Source organism: Oncorhynchus tshawytscha, linkage group LG08 (assembly GCF_018296145.1).
Source record: "Oncorhynchus tshawytscha isolate Ot180627B linkage group LG08, Otsh_v2.0, whole genome shotgun sequence".
NCBI classification, from domain to species: Eukaryota; Metazoa; Chordata; class Actinopteri; order Salmoniformes; family Salmonidae; genus Oncorhynchus; species Oncorhynchus tshawytscha.
In genome coordinates this window covers 74,011,379-74,029,583 of record NC_056436.1, presented here as the reverse complement: position 1 = coordinate 74,029,583, position 18,205 = coordinate 74,011,379, and the positions used below count along the sequence as shown (strand labels likewise).

Sequence of the window (18,205 nt, the reverse complement as noted above, 5' to 3'; positions counted from 1 at the left end):
GTCTGTTTATTTATTGTACATAAGAAATATATTTTGTAAACTTAAAGCTTTTCAATACAATTGTGTCTGCCGAATACGAATTTGGACTACAATAATACCGGACGTTTTTAAGAAAGGCTGGTTTATATTATTCCTATGAATACTTTCTGTGAAATATATCAACTGACCCTAAAACAACGCTCGGTGCCAATTTTATTCGGTCAATGCTTTTCGGGAACCTAGGAACATATCTACTATCCTAAACCGTAACCCAGATATGCAACATCGCGAGACTTCCGAAAACACTTGCAAAATAGACCACGCCAGGGTTTGAGTTGTCAATGAGAAGTGAAAAATGATTCCTTAAGATAATTTTCTCGAAATCTAAAAGCACAACCTAGATTCGAGCCAATTAAGTAGTTGAACATGTTATTTCTCCAACCTCGTGAAGTGACATGTTTTAATTTCCGTCAAAAACAACTTTATATCGAAGGAGTTTTGATTTTGACGGACTGCACATGTGCAGTTCGACGGGAGACGACCGTTAGACCCGATTACTTGTGGCCGGTGGCACCTACATTAGGGAGGACGTGGCTCATATTACTGGCTGTAGCGGAATAAATGGAATTGAGTCGAACACATTAAACACAGTTTCCATGCGTTTGATACCATTCCAAGCCATTATTAAGAGCCGATCTCCATTCAGCAGCCTTGTGGTAGACGTCATGAGCTTTGCTAGCCAACGTCGCAATGACATCGCCTACAAGTGTGATCGGGGATTTCTATTGAATAAGCAGTTTTAGCCTATATTCATACTGCACGGTTTGTGCCGTAACTTTAACACCGACTCTAACCTTAACCCATTTTAAATGTCATCTTCAATGGAGTAATGGGGGGGGTATGGCCGTCCCAAGGACCCCGGATAGCACGGACCAATGTTACCACAGCCACAAAGTCTAAATGGGCTATATCGTCAACGTTCATGAAAACAAACATATTTTTAGTCTAAATGTAAAGTTATGGTTAGTCAATAGGTTAGCAGTGTGGTTAAGGTTAGGGTTAAAATCAACATTTTAAAGAATATAAATAGGGTTTGGGTTAGAAATGGGTGGGGGTTATGACTTTGTGGCTGTGGTAACTAGTGACTACCTCTTGCAGAAGGTACTTGTCGCATAGGAATGACGTTATTCTGTCATTTTCAAACATGGCGGCCGAAGGCTCCGTTTTAGAAGACCTGAGCAGCAACGGGCTAATGGAGGGTCCTTCGGGTTGTAAAAACATAAAATAATACAAATATATTGATGAAGCTATTCGATAGTGACGTAGTGATCATACGAATAGTCGTTTGTAACTTCACAGGTCAGCTAGCAGTCGCAAGGACGCATGTGAAACGATGGCTAGCTTTCTAACTAGCTGACATGGCTAACATTAATTTTTGGTGCGCAAACTGGCGAAACAGAAATCGTCTTTCCCCTAGCTAGTACCAGAGTAAATCAACTAGCTAGTACTTGCTAGCCCGGGTATTTTGTTATGGTATGTTAATCTGATCTAACGACTGTAGAAGCAGACATAAATCGCTGTTCCCCTGCAGAATTTCGGAAGTTTATGCCGTTTGTTGACATTGCCGACGTCATGATCTCTGTGTAGTATGTTGAAATCCTAATGAATGAATGGCTAAAAACACCATCAGTGACTGAAATTTCCTTTATAATGGCATTAATTTACATTTAGTCTGTAAATGACATCTGCTTATGTATTATCGAGCAGGCCAGCCATTTATTTGTGTTATAGATAAAACAGTTTTCTTCCCTGTGTAACTTTCTCAATTTCTCATTTGAAAGCTCCGGAAGCCACGGAGGCTGTCCAACATTCAACAGAGATGGAAGAGGTATCAGAGGAAAATGGTGGAGAAGAGGCTTCAGAAGCAGCAGCTGCGACAGCATACAACATGCCTCTGGTGGAGAATGAGGAGGAAGAGGACGGAGAGTTGCCGGCGGACTTTGACCGACTCTGGAAGCTGGCCCATGACAATCCACAGGATTTTTCTAGCTGGACTGACCTGCTGCAGTACAGTGAGCAAGAGGTGAGAAGAGCTGAGGGGACAGACAAGATTCCTATTGGCATTTTGACATAACCAAAGATCTTCTGCATGAATAATTAATGCGTAGCTAACCGTACCACTGTTGTTAAGGAATGCAGTGTTGAAGTTGAAACCAACACTTCACATCAATAATGATGACAACTAAACTCATTTTTACCTAGTGAATTTGCAGCTAACCCAGATTTCTAATGGTCCCCAGAGTCACATGACGGCATCACGTCGAGCGCTGGTTGCCTTTCTGGCGCGTTACCCCCTGTGCTATGGATATTGGAAGAAGTTTGCCGACTTGGAGCGACGTGCAGGCTACACCAACAAAGCTCAGGAGGTATGATGAAGAAGAGTGTTTGGTAAAAGTGATACGGATGTGTGTCTTGTAGTGCTAAGCGATTCGTGATTTTTTTGTTTGTTGATGTTTTGGTTAGATTATTTAAAAAACAATCACTGTTTTCGATTTCTCTTTCAATTATTTTTTAAAACATTAAATGCATTATGAAATACCTATTTAATGGACATTTGAAAGCCAAAAATAGCAAACATTCAATTGCCAAAACATTGAAAATATTCATTGTCTCTATCAGGTCCATATAGAAAAAAAGGAAATTACTATGGGATTCCCAATCACAACCGGCCATGATTGGGAGTCCCATAGGGCGGCGCACAATTGGCCCAGCGTCTTCCGTGTTCGGATTATGCCGGGGTAGGCCGTAATTGTAAATAAGAATTTGTTCTTAATAACTGACTTGCCTAGTTAAATAAAACATTTGACTAATCTCTGCACAGGCAGTAGCATCCTGCCAGCCAACAATCTACCGTTATCTCTGTGCTCCCCATACTGAACTGTCAGTAGTCATCCTATTTAACTAGCCTGCCGAGGTATGCTGTCTGACAATTATTTTACTAGTTTTTCAAAGTAGATAAGCTATACTTTCATCTCTCTCTATCTCTCTTTATATATATATATATATATATATATATTACACACTAAATGGAATTCCAGTAATTGAACCGATGTCGGTCAATTAGTTGTTTAATAACCAGCATCTGCTATGTTTAATAGCCATTGACTTAACAAGGGGAAATTATGTAAGTGCTACATTCTTTGAAAGTCTTTGGCACTAGGAAATTATGTAAGTGACATGATTGCTTCATAATGTTTTTGTGTTGTTCCAGGTGTGTGTTCAGGGTCTGAAGGCCATCCCTCTGAGCGTAGATCTGTGGATCCACTACATTAACCTGCTACTGGGCACGCTGAACATGAACCTGCCAGAGTCCTCTCAGTGCATTCGCAGGTATACACTCTCAAACTCAGTGTCACACTTATACACATTTGTTTACTTCTTTTGCCAGCTTTACATTCAACTCTAGCCAGAACACCACCTTTTTCCATACTTATTGTTCAACAATTTTTTTCTATCAATCTGATTGACTGATTCTTGTCTCTTCTCCCCAGTGCATTTGAAGAGGCGGTGGCAGCGGCAGGACTAGACTTCCACTCTGACCGTCTGTGGGAGCTGTACATCGAGTGGGAGAAGGAGCAGGGAGACATGAAGGCTGCCACTGGAGTCTACGACAGAATCCTCAGAGTCCCCACTCAGCTGTACAGCAGCCACTATGAGAAGTGAGACTATACACAGTCACAAACAGTACATTTTCTCTACTAAGAGAAATAGTAGAGCTTCAAATCAGTCAAAATTATGAAATGTTAACATTTTATTAAATTCTAGATTTTGATAATTGTATGATTATCATGCTCACTTCTTAATGCGGACCTCTTATTTGCTGACCTGGTGAATCTTATCCACTCTCTCCATCCCTCCTCTCTCACAGATTCAAGACTCATCTTAATGCTCATGCGCCCAAGGACGTCCTCTCAGCAGTGGAGTATGAGGGGTTGCTTGAGGAATCTAAACAGATACACAAGACTGAGAAGGCTGAGTTGGCTGAGGGGGAAGATGAGTTACCGCCTGGGGAAGAGAAGGAACCTACAGAGGTGGTTTACAAATGACAAATCCCTGCTAGTGTTGGAGAAGATTTAACATGAATGTCAGATGCTGCCAAAATAGCAGATAGTGGAGACATTTCAAGTTGTGGAGTGAGGTTACGGCGTAGGATCTAACTCTGTTAAACTGATTTAAAAGTCTGTCATTATAACTGTCATGTTATGGTTCACCCAATCAGGAAGAGGTGATTCCGAAGATGCGAGAACTCCTATTGGCTCGCAGGGAGAAGGTGTACCAGGACCTTGAGGGAGAGGTCAGGAAGAGGTGGAACTTTGAGGAAGCTGTGAGTTACCCCGGACAGACACACACACATCCCTTCTATGTGCAACTCCGAAGTTACGATTGAAGTGTGATACTTTCATTGGTTGGAAACATTGACTCACTTCTCTTCTGTTCCCATTCCTCCCTCCATTCCAGATCAAGCGTCCTTATTTCCACGTGAAACCTCTGGACCGGACGCAGCTGAAAGCCTGGCACTCCTACCTGGACTGGGAGCTCACCCAGCTGGGAGGGGGGGGTGAAAAGGAGGTGGAGACCGAACCAGACTCCATGGAGGGCCAGGAAGAGGAGCAAAAAGAGGGGTCAAAGAGCAGTGGGATCATTTCCGGGGGTGACCGGAGGGTACGGATCCTGTTTGAGCGCTGTCTGATTGCCTGCGCGCTCTACGAGGAGTTCTGGACCAAGGTAAGGAGGGGCTGCAGGGGTGTGTGTGTGGGTGCGCATGTGTGTGTGTCAGTAACATGTTTGTATGTCAGTGTAACTAATATATGCTTTATGCATATTTCTCAGTATGTTCAGTACCTGGAACCTCAGAGTCTGTACGAGGCACGGGGAGTGTTCAGGCGAGCCTGTGAGATCCACCTGGCACACAAACACACCATGCACCTGCAGTGGGCCACTTTTGAGGAGAGGCATGGTGAGAGAGGAAGAGACATGAAACTACAGGATATCATTACCCAGTGTTGTAGCTCACTCACGCCCTCCTCCCCTCCTCCTCCCAGGTGATCTAACAGAGGCACGGCGTGTTCTAGAATCTCTGGAAACCTCTATCCCAGGATTGGCCATGGTCCGGCTGCGCAGGGCAGGGCTAGAGAGACGGGCGGGCCGGCTAGATGAATCAGAAGCTCTGCTCAGGGACGCGGTGGACCAAGCCAAAGAGACTCCTCACCTCCATGCATTCTACTCCATCAAACTAGCCCGGCTGTTGCTGAAGCTTTGCAAGAACCCCAGCAAGGCCCGGGGTGTCCTGCAGGAGGCGCTGGAGATTAGCCCAGTGAGAGAAGGGGGGATTGAGGGAATAACAGCTGGAAGCTTTTAGTACAGAGGGGAAGAAGATCACTTGCTCTAATTTTTACATGAAGCCTTAACCTAAACCTCAGAGAAGATATCACTTATGGTTTGATGCCAGATCTCCCTTTCTTGATGATCTCTTGACCAAGCAGTAGGCTATAACTCTCTGTCCCACTCTTTCCTCCCTTACTCTCCACCTATTCTCTCTCCCTTTCCCAGGATAACGGTAAACTGCACCTGAACCTGCTGGAGCTGGAGGTGTCTGGTGACCCCAGAGGGTCACCCGAGGGGGTGCAGCAGTGTGTGACTCGGGCGCTGGCCGCACCCCTCTCCCCACGGACCAAGATCCTCTTTTCCCAGAGGGGCCTACAGTACGCTGAGGACTATGGGACTTCTGTGCAAAGGTCAGGGGTCACAGGATTGTTTGTTGTTTTTAGATACAATCAGGAACCCAGAGAAAAATAAACATGTCAAGGCATTTTATTGAATGAATGAAAGTGGGAGAAATGCAATTTACCATGTTTTAAATGTTACTGTTGCTGTCCTCTGGCCTGCAGTGTGCTAACAGTCTATGAAGAGCATCACTTTACCATGTTTTAAATGTTACTGTTGCTGTCCTCTGGCCTGCAGTGTGCTAACAGTCTATGAGGAGCATCAGAAGCTGCTGAAAGAGCTTGGCAACAAGAAGAGAAGGGCTGAGAACGGGTGAGATTATAGCACATCTGTCTATCATTACCAATAAAATAGTGTGATGTGGTGACTCAATATTGAGATTTGACAGTCAACCATGGAGAAGCAAATGTATAAACTTCATGGATTGGTTATTGACGTAGTTGTTGTATTGATTGATCTGCAGAGACAGCGAGGACCCAGAGAAGATGAGTAAAGGAGAAGACGGCTCCGCTGTGCCCGCTCCACCACCAGCCCCTCCCACAATGCCCCATGTTCCCATGACGACACCACCTCCACCTATGATGGGTGGGGACATGAGTGCGGCTCATGCAGGCTACGCAGGCTATGGAAGCTGGTATCAGGTACGACAGGGATAGGGTAACCTCATAGGGTAAGATTTGAATGCCCCTGCACTCAAGTGTTGATTAATGTTTTTTTCTCTTTCAGCAACCACAGTACGGGGGATACGGAGGCTACCAGCAACCCTGGAACTACAATCAGGGTTACTACCCTCCCAGCTAAGGGGGAAGAGAAATGCTGTGACACCATTGTTCAGTGAACTCACCACCACCTCACTTTAAATTCCACGGATGAGTCCAAATGGCACCTTATTTCCTATGTATTGCACTATCTTTGACCAGGGTCCAGGTCAAAAGTAGTGCACTTTGTAGGGAATAGGTTGCCATTAGGGATTTAACTAATATCAGGAACAGGGGTGTGACATCTACTACTTGTTTGGTCTTTGAAAATGTGCTCTTGTACATTGTTTTAATGATAAACTATTTTTGTATTCTCTTCTACATGCAGCCCCTTTCAATTTAAGCAAACCCCTCTCTCCACAGGTCCTGTATTATTTAAAGTCTTGCATCATTCCAGAAGTATAGGCTAGTCTTTTTTTCTAATGTACATAATGGTGTTTTATAGTATGAAGTCGGAGCTCTTTCATATACGAGCAGGTTAAGATCAATCTATTGTCCCTCATTCAAAGCTTGGGGATCGCCATTGAAGTTTCTGCCCAGTTGAGTCCTCCAGACAGAAGATAGGGAAGCCATGTTGTTGTATGCAGGTACCAGTGCCTCTGGTCAAGCAAGGCGTAATAAGTGGATGTACGCTGTGCTGTACCTAATGGACATTTCCAAAACTAACAGCATTGGTCATGTTTGGTCAAATTTTAGGAGTAGGAAACTGTTAAATGTTTGTCAATCCACTTAAACCAAACTTTTGCCTTTATCACTGTTTTTGAAAATGTAACTTTTTAATCTTCACTTTTAACCTTGCTCAATAAACCATTTCAGTGCAGCTTAATGTGAATTCGATGTATGTAGATTAAGTATCTGTTAAACTGATTTGGAGCCCTGGATTGTGCAGCTTCATAAAAAATAACAGATTATTCCTGTACATTTTGAGTTGTTGCATTCTCTGTGGAAAGTATGTTCAGTCCACCACATTACTCTCCAAGTAAGTTTATTCAAGTTTGAGTGAGTATGCAATAACACCACTGTAAAATGATTTAACTTTGAAAAACTACAATTTACAATGCAGTGGACAGTGTCAACGCGCCAGGTCTAACTTTAGGCCCCATGATAATCAATACAGTCATCCATTTTGTGTTGCCATTAAAGATTCAGATTAAAGTTCAAAGTGTTTGTTGAAGGAGAATCAATCCATAGTTGACATCCTGGTCTCTGTCCTGTTGGGGGTGATAAATGATGTTGGCTCATAAAGCATCTTATTACTTCAGGTCCTTATTTCTTTGCAACGACCAGCACAGCTGAAGGCACCAAACCTGAACAATGACACAAAACATTTAAGACCGTATCAAATGTTATTGGTCGCTACACAAACTAGAACACCTTCAATCTCATATTAGATTAATCTATAACTGCAACACAGCATAGAAGAAAGCAATATGTCTTTGGCTGGTTTTGACCTCTCCAGTCCTTTCAGATTAGTGCAGAGGAAGTCACTTTGGACTATTGTAACTGTACAAGCCCAGTAAGAGGGGCATCGTCCTGTCTGCTCACCCAACTCCTGTAGAGGTTTCTCCATGTCCAGTTCTGTGTAAACGCGGCGTGGGTACGGGGACAGCAGCGTGAAGTCCTGGCCCTCGGGGGCGTCGCCATTCATCTGGATGTAGACACGCACGGCAGCCAGCGGCTCCTGGGCCTTGAACACGGAGGTCAGTGCCGAGCCGTCAAGCATACGCACCTGCGGACAGGAGGATGAATGAATAAACTTTATTGACTGTTGAGAGACACCAAACAACGGTTGTCTTAAAGATTATTGTGCAAACAAACTCATAAAAAAGATCTGTTGTATTACAACTGTTGTGTCAAATGCGTTGTACATCTGTTGTGAGTATGAACAGAATGAGAACTAAGCCATAGACATCCATGGCCCCTTACCTGGATTCTACACTCGTTATAGTCCTTCTTGGCGGGAGGCGGGCCCTGACTGGGCGGAGAGGAGGGAGGCGGGCCCTGACTGGGCGGAGAGGAGGGAGGGCCCTCTGCTGAAGGGGAGGTTACAGCTCTACTAGAAGAACCACCTCCAAACTGGAGAAGAGAGGCGTAGAAGGGGTTAGTGCGTTCAACTCTTTCTATGAAAGACATGGAGACGTTATTTTGCAACAGTTCAGCATACGGGTCAGATGCTGTAGGTGCAGTCAGTACCTTAAGTGCTCTCTCCTCTCTGTCACGTGCTATCTTGTCTCGCACCCGCTGCCTGAGAGAGAGAGAGCAGTCATTTGATTTAAAAAATATATATATATATTTAACTAGGCAAGTCAGTTAAGAACAAATTCTTATTTACAATGACGGCCTAACCCGGCCAAACCTGGATGATGCTGGGCCAATTGTGCACCGCCCCATGGGACTCCCAAACACGGCCGGATGTGATACAGCCTGGATTCGTACCAGGGACTGTAGTGATGCCTCTTGCACTGAGATGCAGTGCCTTAGACCGCTGCGCCACTCGGGAGCAAGGGAAGAGTTGTGGAGTGGGAATAGACCTAATTTGCACGAAGCCGTTTAGGAGAAGCAACTATTGGCTGTGTCTGAAAACATTACTAGCTATTTTTGTTTCCTAAATTCCTCTCAAAGCTCATTGGAAGAGGTTCGAGGGAGGAACCTTGGATCCTCTCCTCCAATGTGCTTTGAGACAACAGCCACTGGCCATGTCGAGAGCATCAAATCCATCCGTGATGTATTGTGGGTAAATTGTGACTGACTAAATGATCTACAAATAATATAATAAGTATTTTGTAGATCAGAAAATTGGCAGTCACCTGCAATGCTGACTGAAATGACTAACAAGCCCATTGACTTCATGGCTTACTTGGCCATTTTGTCGTCGTTCTTCTCTCTCTGGCGCAGGTCGACCATTTTCTTCATCTCATCCTCCTGCAGTTTCTGTTTGACCTGCAGCAGCTCCTGGCCCTGCCTCCTCCTCTGCTTCTCTCTGTCCACCTCTTCCGCTCGCTCCCTCTCTCTCCGCTCCTCCTGCTTCACCCGCATCAGATCCTCTAGCCTGGTTCACACACACGCAGGCAGACACGCAGGCAGACACGCAGGCAGACACAGGCAGGCAGACACGCAGGCAGACACGCAGGCAGACACGCAGGCAGACACGCAGGCAGACACGCAGGCAGACACACACAGGTTTCATTGTATGCCATCTCTTTGTATTTCCAACAGAAGGTCTACCCTTTTGCTGATCTCATTGAGTAACACCTTTTGACCAAACCCCAGTTTCTGACAGAATAAGATGTGTGTAAACAGAGGTAGAGGTTAATTATCTGACCTCTTTATCTGCTCACGTTTCTCCTCCTCTGTCATTGGTTGTTTGGTATCCCCGTCATGGATCATCTGGTCACCCCCATCTGTAGCTAAAAGGTAGAGTTAACATATAAGAGGTGAGGGACAAGAAGACAATGTAAACCAACAACCATGTTAACCTATGTAATGGGAAGCCATTGTTATAACTCGATCATAACAACATAAGTTACCATAATACAAAATGCTGTCACGACAACTGACCACTTACCAGGGTCTGCTCCCTCTGCTGTGGGCTGGGCTGCTGGACTGGGCAGTTGTGGGTCACTTCCTCCAAGCACGTTCCCCACAGGAGGTACATAGGGCTCATCAATGTCTGGGTCACCCTCATGTTCCATCAACCTGTGGAAGAAGCATGATAGAAGAGACATCATGAATCAGTTATCCAATGTGAATAACTTAACTGAGGATGAAAAATGCTCAGAGACCAGCTCACCAATGCCCTATCAGTTGACTTACCAGTCCATGGCCCGCTCTATGCCCTGGTTTCCTGTGTGTGCCACAGCCTTTTCCCTGCAAGCAGAAGAAATATGGACAGGATCAGAGTTGATCACATCATCTTATCATGATCTTTAGTTTGTAGAAGAATAACCACATGAATTCAGTTAGCTACTTACGCCCTGTTTCTGTCAAAGCCCATTTCCAGCAGGCTGTCCAATGTTGTTTGTTCTGCCATCTTGCTGAGAATATGAAAGTGAAGAAGAGTTTTACTTTGTAGTCTGATACTGTAAGCAAGTAGCTGGGCATGTGAAGTAGATCCAAGGGCCACAAACATGTATCGTTATGTCTATATGATTGAGATTCAGGTTTAACCACTTACATGCTACCTGTATAACTAGTTTAGTTAGATGGGCTGTTACATAGGTCCAGAATGTGCTGGCTCGCAAGTTGTGTAACGTTAAGTTAGCTAACGTACTTGTCTGGACTGAACTGGCTATGAAGTTAACAAAGCAGCATCACTTAGGTAACGTCCCGCAGGAAACATTTTAGTATCTACAGACCATCACATGAAAATCATTCATAAACCAAATAAGATTTGTCCAGTAACTTTGCCGTATTATCTGTGTTCACATATAGCTGGCTAGCGGGCTATCTAGCTGTAAACTGACGGTAGCTAGTATGATGGAGGAATGAGATGGCTAATTTCAGTTAGACTCTCCAGCTAGCTTGTAACAAGAACACTGTTTCCAGAGTAAATTGATGATAGCCTGTAAAATATATCTAGGGTGACTATTACATTGCACTTGTGAAAATGTTGGCGCTCAACCATTTCATAAACGTTATTTTACTAAATAGCATTATTTGTTTGTGCAACATTAGCTAACGTTAGCAACTCACATTCAGAATCAGTCAATCCACAACACCGCTTTCTGACCGTACAGTCCACATGCAAGTACGGAGGCCCGATAGGATAAAAGAAAATGACCACATTTTCCAAACATTCTCATTCATAGCTCATTGCTGCCATCTAGTGGACCTCACGCCTACCCTGTCTAGTGGACCTTACGCCTTCCCTGTCTAGTGGACCTTACACATCCCTATCGAGTGGACCTTACACATCCCTATCGAGTGGACCTTACACATCCCTATCGAGTGGACCTTACACATCCCTATCGAGTGGACCTTACACATCCCTATCGAGTGGACCTTACACATCCCTGTCTAGTGGCCCTTACGCCTTCCCTGTCTAGTGGCCCTTACGCCTTCCCTGTCTAGTGGCCCTTACGCCTTCCCTGTCTAGTGGACCTTACACATCCCTGTCTAGTGGCCCTTATGCCATCCCTGTCTAGTGGCCCTTATGCCTTCCCTGTCTAGTGGCCCTTATGCCTTCCCTGTCTAGTGGCCCTTATGCCTTCCCTGTCTAGTGGACCTACCACATCCCTATCTAGTGGACCTTACACCTCCCTATCTAGTGGACCTTACACATCCCTATCTAGTGGACCTTACACATCCCTATCTAGTGGACCTTACACATCCCTATCTAGTGGACCTTACACATCCCTATCTAGTGGATCTTACATATCTCTGTCTAGTGGACCTTACACATCCCTATCTAGTGGATCTTACATATCTCTGTCTAGTGAACCTTACACATCCCTATCTAGTGGACCTTACATATCCCTGTCTAGTGGACCTTACACATCCCTATCTAGTGGACCTTACACATCCCTATCTAGTGGACCTTACACATCCCTATCTAGTGGACCTTACACATCCCTATCTAGTGGACCTAACACATCCCTATCTAGTGGACCTTACACATCCCTATCTAGTGGACCTTACACATCCCTATCTAGTGGACCTTACACATCCCTATCTAGTGGACCTACCACATCCCTATCTAGTGGACCTTACACATCCCTATCTAGTGGACCTTACACATCCCTATCTTGTGGACCTACCACATCCCTATCTAGTGGACCTTACACATCCCTATCTAGTGGACCTTACACATCCCTATCTAGTGGACCTACCACATCCCTATCTAGTGGACCTTACACATCCCTATCTAGTGGACCTTACACATCCCTATCTTGTGGACCTACCACATCCCTATCTAGTGGACCTAACATATCCCTGTCTAGTGGATCTTACATATCACTGTCTAGTGGACCTTACATATCCCTATCTAGTGGACCTTACACATCCCTATCTAGTGGACCTTACACATCCCTATCTTGTGGACCTTACACATCCCTATCTAGTGGACCTTACACATCCCTATCTTGTGGACCTACCACATCCCTATCTAGTGGACCTAACATATCCCTGTCTAGTGGACCTTACACATCCCTGTCTAGTGGACCTTACACATCCCTGTCTAGTGGATCTTACATATCACTGTCTAGTGGACCTACCACATCCCTATCTAGTGGACCTAACATATCCCCTAGTGGACCTACCACATCCCTATCTAGTGGACCTAACATATCCCTGTCTAGTGGACCTACCACATCCCTGTCTAGTGGACCTAACATATCCCTATCTAGTGGACCTTACACATCCCTATCTTGTGGACCTACCACATCCCTATCTAGTGGACCTAACATATCCCTGTCTAGTGGACCTTACACATCCCTGTCTAGTGGACCTTACACCTTCCCTGACGTCACCCTGAATTTAATTGCTGCTGCTCTAACGATCACGGAGAAGAAACAGTTGGCTGGAGCGATGTGAATGGGGTAGCCAGGTAACACTACACTAACAGGGTCTTTCTAACATTTTCTGAACACTGTGTGATTTATACACACGCATTATAGTTTCATTATGGGTAATCTCCACTTTTGTTTGCCCTCTGTATTATATATAAAGCTATATCTGATTCCTGAGCATGCTTTTACTGATACTATTTGGGTTTAGGGTGTGTGTGAGCATGTGTGTGTGTGTGTGTGTGTGTGTGTGTGTGTGTGTGTGTGTGTGTGTGTGTGTGTGTGTGCGCCCATGTGTGTAGGCTTTGTGTGTTTGCTAAGGTTTTACTGTATGACTGTATACCTGTAGGTATTCAAACAGGATGCAGAGTTTATGGGCAGGGCCTGTTACATATTTACTGTACATATAATTATTCATTTATCTCTCCCTCTCACAGCCTTAAGCAGCCCTCACTCACTTCCTTGACCAGTCCTTTACTGAACTTCCGTTCCTGAGCGTGAGTAGGTTCAGTTTGTTTTCAAATTCTTATGTTTAAATCAATCTGTCTACATTATTAGATTAAGAAATGTAGTAAAGTGCAATAGATCATTCCATCCATAGTCAGTTTTATTTAGAACACTGGTAGCCTTTCATCTTGTGGTTTTCTCTTATTGTAACTGACAGGCACAGAGAAAGTCGGCTAATTTCCGAACTTGTTTCCGTACTTGATTTAACGGATGAAGTACTTGTAATTCTAAATGATTACAAATTATATTTTGTGATATGTGAATTCACTGATCAGACAAAGAAACTCAAATGAATGCAAAAATATAGAAAGAGAGCAACATGTAAGACAGAAAGGTGAACAAAGTTGAAGGAGGCAGTAAGGGTCCAAAGTCACTCTGTTTTTTTATTGTTTTAGTTTTGCAAAGCTGGAAGGGTGGGGGGTAAAGATCAGTGAGTCAAAGTCTAGAGAGATTCTGGGAAGGGCAGAAAAAAGAGAAGGCCTAATATTTTGGAACTAGAGAAGGTCTAGGATTTATACTATGTTTATCATAGTAAGTTCAATACTGTTTGAAATCCTCTCAATTCAATAAATGTAATTGAAATTCATTCATGAATGCATAAAAAAGTATTTCATTGATTGAAGTTGAATAACTGAATCCCCTTTGCAGGACTCCCAGACTACCTATGTGCTGATTGATACCAACCCTTTGAGAACATTGCACTGGCGGGCACAATCACCATGCCCTTTAGTCATATTCTATCATTCAGATAATCAACATGCCCTTTAGTCATATTCTATCATTCAGATAATCACCATGCCCTTTAGTCATATTCTATCATTCAGATAATCACCATGCCCTTTAGTCATATTCTATCATTCAGATAATCACCATGCCCTTTAGTCATATTCTTTCATTCAGATAATCACCATGCCCTTTAGTCATATTCTATCATTCAGATAATCACCATGCCCTTTAGTCATATTCTATCATTCAGATAATCACCATGCCCTTTAGTCATATTCTATCATTCAGATAATCACCATGCCCTTTAGTCATATTCTATCATTCAGATAATCACCATGCCCTTTAGTCATATTCTATCATTCAGATAATCACCATGCCCTTTAGTCATATTCTATCATTCAGATAATCACCATGCCCTTTAGTCATATTCTATCATTCAGATAATCACCATGCCCTTTAGTCATATTCTATCATTCAGATAATCACCATGCCCTTTAGTCATATTCTTTCATTCAGATAATCACTATGCCCTTTAGTCATATTCTTTCATTCAGATAATCACCGTGCCCTTTAGTCATACTCTTTCATTCAGATAATCACCATGTCCTTTAGTCATATTCTTTCATTCAGATAATCACCATGCCCTTTAGTCATATTCTTTCATTCAGATAATCACTATGCCCTTTAGTCATATTCTTTCATTCAGATAATCACCGTGCCCTTTAGTCATACTCTTTCATTCAGATAATCACCATGTCCTTTAGTCATATTCTTTCATTCAGATAATCACCATGCCCTTTAGTCATATTCTTTCATTCAGATAATCACCATGCCCTTTAGTCATATTCTTTCATTCAGATAATCACCATGCCCTTTAGTCATATTCTATCATTCAGATAATCACCATGATTTTATTGCCATAATAAGTGATACACAATCTGTATTGAAAATTAGCAAAAAGCTAGATCAAAAAGTAACAACATGATGTATGTATCAATTTTGAAGCTCTGTGTTGTAATTGTCCTTGACCAACAGGAGGCAGTCTAATCTCACACTACATGACATGACTCCTTGAGACTTGTGATACAGTACTTAAATGGTTTAGTGTTGAATATGGTGGGTTTATGGCTGTGTGATAAGGTGCAGTGTAGCTCCAGTGTCTGGTGCTCGCTGGCTGTAACAGCATCTCCATATGGAATAGCTCAGAGTTCCAGTGGAGCTGCTGTTATGGGCGGAGAGACATTTCAACATCAACTGTTCAGAGGAGAATGCGTGAATCAGGCCTTCATGATCGAATTGCTGCAAAGAAACCACGACTGAAGGACACCAATAAGAAGAAGAGACTTGCTTGGGCCAAGAAACATGAGCATTGGACATTACACCGGTGGAAATCTGTCCTTTGGTTAGATGAGTCCAAATTTGAGATTTTTGGTTCCAACCACTATGTCTTTGTGAGGCGCAGAGTAGGTGAATGGATCATCAAATCAAATCAAATTTATTTATATAGCCCTTCGTACATCAGCTGATATCTCAAAGTGCTGTACAGAAACCCAGCCTAAAACCCAAAACAGCAAGCAATGCTGGTGTAGAAGCACGGTCTCTGAAGCATGATCTCTGCATGTGGGGTTTCCACCATGAAGCATGAATGAGGAGGTGTGATGGTGTAGGGGTGCTTTGCTAGTGACACTGTCTGTGATTTATTTAGAATTCAAGGCACACTTAACCAGCATGGCTACCACAGCATTCTGCAGCGATACGCCATCCCATCTGGTTTGCGCTTAGCGGGACTATAATTTGTTTTTCAACAGGACAATGACCAAGCACACCTCCAGGCTGTGTAAGGGATATTTGACCAAGAAGGAGAGTGATGGAGTGCTGCATCAGATGACCTAGCGTCCGCAATCACCCGACCTCAACCAAATTGAGATGGTTTGGGATGAGTTGGACCGCAGAGTGAAGGAAAAGCAGCCAACAAGTGCTCAGCATATATGGGAACTCCTTCAAGACTGTTGGAAAAGCATTCCAGGTGAAGTTGGTTGAGAGAATGCCAAGAGTGTGCAAAGCTGTCATCAAGGCAAAGGGTGGCTACTTTGAAGAATATAACATCTGAAATATATTGGACTTGTTTAACACTTTTTTGGTTACTACATGATTCCATGTGTTAATTTCATAGTTTTGATGTCTTCACTATTATTCTACAATCAAATCAAAGTTTATTTGTCACGTGTCCCGAATACAACAGGTGTAGTAGACCTTACAGTGCAATGCTTACTTACAGGTTCTAACCAATAGTGCAACAAAGGTGTTAGGTGAACAATAGTTAAGTAAAGAAATAAAACAACAGTAAAAAGACAGGCTATATACAGTAGTGAGGCTATAAAGGTAGCGAGGCTACATACAGACACCGGTTAGTCAGGCTTATTGAGGTAGTATGTACATGTAGATATGGTTAAAGTGACTATGCATATATGATAAACAGAGAGTATCAGCAGTGTAAAAAGAGGGGTTGGGGGGGCACACAATGCAAACAGTCTGGGTAGCCATTTGATTACCTGTTCAGGAGTCTTATGGCTTGGGGGTAAAAACTGTTGAGAAGCCTTTTTGTCCTAGACTTGGCACTCCGGTACCGCTTGCCATGCAGTAGTAGAGAGAACAGTCTATGACTGGGGTGGCTGAGGTCTTTGACAATTTTTAGGGCCTTCCTCTGACACCGCCTGGTGTATAGGTCCTGGATGATAGGCAGCTTAGCCCCAGTGATGTACTGGGCTGTTCGCACTACCCTCTGAAGTGCCTTGCGGTCGGAGGCCGAGCAATTGCCGTACCAGGCAGTGATGCAACCAGTACAGTACAGATGCTCTCAATGTTGCAGCTGTAGAACCTTTTGAGGATCTCAGGACCCATGCAAAATCTTTTTAGTTTCCTGAGGGGGAATAGTCTTTGTCGTGCTCTCTTCACGACTGTCTTGGTGTGTTTGGACCATTCTAGTTGGTTGTTGATGTGGACACCAAGGAACTTGAAGCTCTCAACCTGCTCCACTACAGCCCCGTAGATGAGAATGGGGATGTGCTCGGTCCTCCTTTTCCTGTAGTCCACAATCATCTCCTTAGTCTTAATTACGTTGAGGGATAGGTTGTTATTCTGGCACCACCCAGCCAGGTCTCTGACCTCCCTATAGGCTGTCTCGTCGTTGTCGGTGATCAGGCCTACACCATCATTAAGTTTGCAGACAACACAACAGTGGGGCTCCACAGGGGTGCATGCTCAGTCCCCTCCTGTACTCCCTGTTCACCCACGACTCCAACACCATCATTAAGTTTGCAAACTTAATGATGGTGTTGGAGTCGTGGGTGAACAGGGAATACAGGAGGGGACTGAGCACGTACTCCTGTGGAGCTCCAGTGTTGAGGATCAGCGTGGCAGATGTGTTGCTACCTACCCTCACCACCTGGGGGCGGCACGTCAGGAAGTCCAGGATCTAGTTGCAGAGGGAGGTGTTTAGTTCCAGGATCCTTAGAAATGTGTTTTCCATTGTAATGTGGATGTAACATTGCACCCTTCACAATAAAGTATCCTGTTCACTGTATCTGGTCTTTGTACATCACAGCCTATCTGCAATGATGCTACCTAAACAATAGGCCAGCAAAAAAACACACACACACACACACACACACACACACACACACACACACACACACACACACACACACACACACACACACACACACACACACACACACACACATATTATATGACATGACTCCTTGAGACTTGTGATACAGTACTTAAATGGTTTACTGTTGAATATTGTGGGTTTATGGCTGTGTGATAAGGTGCAGTGTAGCTCCAGTGTCTGGTGCTCGCTGGCTGTAACAGCATCTCCATATGGAATAGCTCAGAGTTCCAGTGGAGCTGTTGTTATGGGCGGAGAGACACCTCTGGTCATCACCC

The 18,205-nt window shown here is 43.9% G+C and overlaps 2 protein-coding genes across 3 annotated transcripts; one reads left to right on the top strand and one right to left on the bottom strand.

Moving 5' to 3' along the window:
- Positions 1 to 1,141: 1,141 nt before the first annotated feature.
- On the top strand, positions 1,142 to 7,347 carry si:ch211-114c17.1 (pre-mRNA-processing factor 39). Of its 2 annotated transcripts, none has more exons than XM_024428780.2 (14): positions 1,142 to 1,247; positions 1,821 to 2,062; positions 2,280 to 2,405; positions 3,251 to 3,369; positions 3,531 to 3,698; positions 3,908 to 4,070; positions 4,259 to 4,363; positions 4,498 to 4,764; positions 4,870 to 4,996; positions 5,082 to 5,353; positions 5,590 to 5,774; positions 6,001 to 6,075; positions 6,227 to 6,404; positions 6,490 to 7,347. In XM_024428780.2, the coding sequence occupies exons 1-14, from the start codon at positions 1,184 to 1,186 to the stop codon at positions 6,562 to 6,564; spliced, it is 2,166 nt and encodes a 721-aa protein (XP_024284548.2). In that variant the 5' UTR covers positions 1,142 to 1,183; the 3' UTR covers positions 6,565 to 7,347. The 2 variants fall into 2 exon arrangements, with proteins under 2 accessions (XP_024284548.2, XP_024284549.2); XM_024428781.2 differs by lacking the exon at positions 1,142 to 1,247 and adding an exon at positions 1,257 to 1,512.
- Positions 7,348 to 7,489: 142 nt separating this feature from the next.
- Positions 7,490 to 11,301, bottom strand: LOC112255932 (UBX domain-containing protein 1). The gene is made up of 10 exons (XM_024428783.2): positions 11,214 to 11,301; positions 10,493 to 10,555; positions 10,335 to 10,388; positions 10,087 to 10,217; positions 9,844 to 9,928; positions 9,379 to 9,570; positions 8,715 to 8,766; positions 8,448 to 8,597; positions 8,067 to 8,250; positions 7,490 to 7,828 (listed from the first exon to the last, which is right to left on the bottom strand). The coding sequence occupies exons 2-10, from the start codon at positions 10,549 to 10,551 to the stop codon at positions 7,788 to 7,790; spliced, it is 948 nt and encodes a 315-aa protein (XP_024284551.1). The 5' UTR covers positions 10,552 to 10,555; positions 11,214 to 11,301; the 3' UTR covers positions 7,490 to 7,787.
- Positions 11,302 to 18,205: the final 6,904 nt, after the last annotated feature.

Bases quoted from the DNA above. Each gene is read 5' to 3' on its own strand.
- si:ch211-114c17.1 (XM_024428780.2), top strand. From the start codon at position 1,184: ATGGCGGCCGAAGGCTCCGTTTTAGAAGACCTGAGCAGCAACGGGCTA. The intron at 2,063-2,279 runs GTGAGAAGAGCT...AATGGTCCCCAG, and splicing joins TGCAGTACAGTGAGCAAGAG to AGTCACATGACGGCATCACG. The intron at 6,405-6,489 runs GTACGACAGGGA...TTTCTCTTTCAG, and splicing joins GCTATGGAAGCTGGTATCAG to CAACCACAGTACGGGGGATA.
- LOC112255932 (XM_024428783.2), bottom strand. From the start codon at position 10,551: ATGGCAGAACAAACAACATTGGACAGCCTGCTGGAAATGGGCTTTGAC. The intron at 8,251-8,447 runs GTAAGGGGCCAT...TCCTGTCCGCAG, and splicing joins ATAACGAGTGTAGAATCCAG to GTGCGTATGCTTGACGGCTC. The intron at 7,829-8,066 runs GTGAGCAGACAG...GTCATTGTTCAG, and splicing joins GAAACCTCTACAGGAGTTGG to GTTTGGTGCCTTCAGCTGTG.